Source organism: Nestor notabilis, unplaced genomic scaffold (genome assembly GCF_000696875.1).
Source record: "Nestor notabilis isolate BGI_N333 unplaced genomic scaffold, ASM69687v1 scaffold29070, whole genome shotgun sequence".
NCBI classification, from domain to species: Eukaryota; Metazoa; Chordata; class Aves; order Psittaciformes; family Psittacidae; genus Nestor; species Nestor notabilis.
The window spans coordinates 1-2,726 of NW_009911146.1; the positions used below are offsets into that span (position 1 = coordinate 1).

The 2,726-nt window shown below is 41.7% G+C and overlaps 1 protein-coding gene across 1 annotated transcript in view; it reads left to right on the plus strand.

Moving 5' to 3' along the window:
• Positions 1–1,218: 1,218 nt before the first annotated feature.
• The window catches only part of LOC104404805 (putative Polycomb group protein ASXL2), a gene marked incomplete at both ends in the record, with an annotated part of 20,085 nt that continues 18,577 nt past the window's right edge, over positions 1,219–2,726 (plus strand). Inside the window, one exon of the mRNA XM_010013335.1 lies at positions 1,219–1,334. Coding sequence (XP_010011637.1) covers positions 1,219–1,334 — 116 coding nt within the window. The remainder of the gene's footprint in view (positions 1,335–2,726) is intronic.

The window sequence follows — 2,726 nt, forward strand, 5'->3', positions numbered from 1 at the left end:
GCCCATGTTATCCCTAGTCTGTCTTTTATTTTAGTGTGTGTCTTATTATGTTCTTGGCTCTGCGTCCATAGCACATGTTTTATTATGGTCATTGTGCAGTGGAAGGCATACCACATAACATCACTTTGTTTTGGCTTTTTTGGTTGTACTATTTCAGTCTCAGCAGCTAAACACATTTGAGCAACCTGGTCTAGTGGAAGGTGTCCCTGCCCATGGCAGGGGGTTGGAACTGCATGAGCTTTAATGTCCCTTCCAACCCAAACTGTTCTGTGATTCTGTGACTAGCCCTACTGTGCAGATTTCCTGGCTTTTTCTATGCATGGAGCCGAGTTCACCTGGGTTGCTAGCCAGTACAGTATATATTTGCCAAGACAACAGAGGCAAACCTGTGATTATGGGAGACTGGAAGCAACTAGTTTCCCTGGCTGGCCATGTGTCTTGTCACCCCTCTGCTGCCAGAGCAGAGTGTTTTGAGTATCCGGTGCCGAACAGGTACATTTGAGCTACATGACCAGCTGTTCCTTAATTCCCGTCATTGGTTTTTTGGTTGTAATGAGATCATTTAAAAGTTTAAACCACCTGAAACTGGGAGCCTTGCTGTAGGACTCTACATGGTGAGGAAGACATTTCTTTTGAGTGTCTAGGTGTAGCCACAGAAAATATACATTCATGTACTGGGATATCCTGTGTATTCCCATATTTCTTTTTAAAAAGGAGCAAGCGATAGTCAAATTCCACTTCCTTTGCATGTTATTTGTCTTCCCACTCTTGTACAGGATTTGTATTGAATCTGATCAGAAATTAATCTGATCATTAAGTGTCTGACCACAGGTCATTCCAGATGAAGACAACTGTTGCCTGTGCCTGTATTTCCTGTTAGATTTGAACTGGCTAAACCTGCATAAGCCTGGTGCTTTCTCAAGATGTGGTGTTGCTTGATAGCAGCTGTTTACAAGATTAATAAAAAAAGAAGTGGACAAGAGGTGAAAAATGTGAAGTTGGTCATAGAAATCACTGTTTGCTTTCAGAGGCAAACAGCTGCCTTGGTGGTGGGGAGGAAACAGAAATGATTCTTCATGCAAAAAGTAACATTTGCTAGAGGTGCAATTTTTATGAGCCTCATGAGATGATTTGAAATGGTGAGGACCGGATAACGTGCTGCAGGCAAATGTATAAAGGTTGAATTGTGTGTACATATATATTTATTTTTTCTTGTAGTGTCATCTAGACTGTCACAGACATCCTCTCCTCAGTCAGGCTGCCCATCCCCTTCCATCCAGGCAAGCAAAGTCATCTCCTCATCGCAGAAGCACAGCAAGAAGGCACTCAAACAGGTAAATAGTTTTTCCTGGAGCCAAGTTTAGGTATTGCTACAGTAAAATTGTTTCTCTGACAAATCACCTTTCTCAATGTGTTACTTTGGGAAGTAACACAGGACTTCATTCCTGTTGCATAGTAAATAGGGGTGTGCTAAAACATCTGTCTCTCTTAAAGGTGATTCAAAAAACTGTGCTATTTAGTTCTTTTGCTTTTTCCCTAAATAAGCATCTGGACTTTTTTAAATTATTATTTTAGAGGATGGATATAAGATATTATTTCTTTCCACCAAACCTTTTGATGAGAGTGCTTAGCTTTCTGCAGTCATTTTTATTACATTGAAGATCTTTTGGGGAAAAGAATTGAATCCACTGATTTCTTCCCCTGACTAGAAGCATACTTTCCCTTCCCAGGAGTTCTGTGGATGCGCTGTGTATGTGTCTGTAGAGGTAAGGGGAAGGAGAGCGCACTGGCTTTGCATTTCACCTCTACCGGGTTTAATGAAAGAAAGAGGAGGACCAATTATTTTCCGTGCTTGGAGAATGACTGTTGTGTACATGGTGTTGTGTGCGTGCATGCAGGATGGGATGGGTGAGCGTCTGCACTTCAAATGATTTGTTTCTCCAATGAAACATGCAAGATGAATTAGTCCCCCAAGTGTCTTATTTGCAGGTGTTTCCCCAAATGCATTGTTTAATTTTCCCTGATCCTTAGGAAGGAAATGCTTTATCAAGGTTAGATTTACTCCTTGGTAAAGCAAAAATCTGTAAGGAGTTACGAGTCAAGCTGCAGAGGAGGTACTAGTCTGGGGGTTACAGAAGCTTGTCACAGACAGATGAAATCATGATGTGTTCCAGATAGGATTTACCTTTTCTAGCCCAGCCTGTTTTCCAGAGTTTTACCAGCTAAGAAGCAACACTTGGGATGGCATTCAGCTGACAGAGCTGCCTGTGGCCTTGGGAAGAAATCTGCAGTGAGAGAGAAGGGTTGAACTAGGGCACATTATCAAGAATATTACATTGAGAGATAAGGCAACTGGATAAACTGGAGCTTTGTTTCTAGCAACAGGGAGTTGAATTGATGTCAAACTGAGATGCTGGCTTTGGGAAATCTTCCTTCTTTTCCCACCTGGGTGTTTCTTGACAGTGTTCCGTTGATGTCGCTTGCTGCTGATGGCTGCAATAAAGAAGTGAGATTGTGTTCTCACTTTAGGCACTTTTTTTTTCCACTTCCATTTAAATCGTCACAAAATAGCTTCTCATTAATTCAGCAAGATATTAATTACACTCTTTGCTTTCTCCTTCTCATCCATCCCTCTTTAAGCCTGGCTGGCAATCACTTCTCTCCAACATCCGCAAAGACTCTTCTCTTTCCAGGGAGTGATCAGACTCTGGGTTTGTTATAAACAC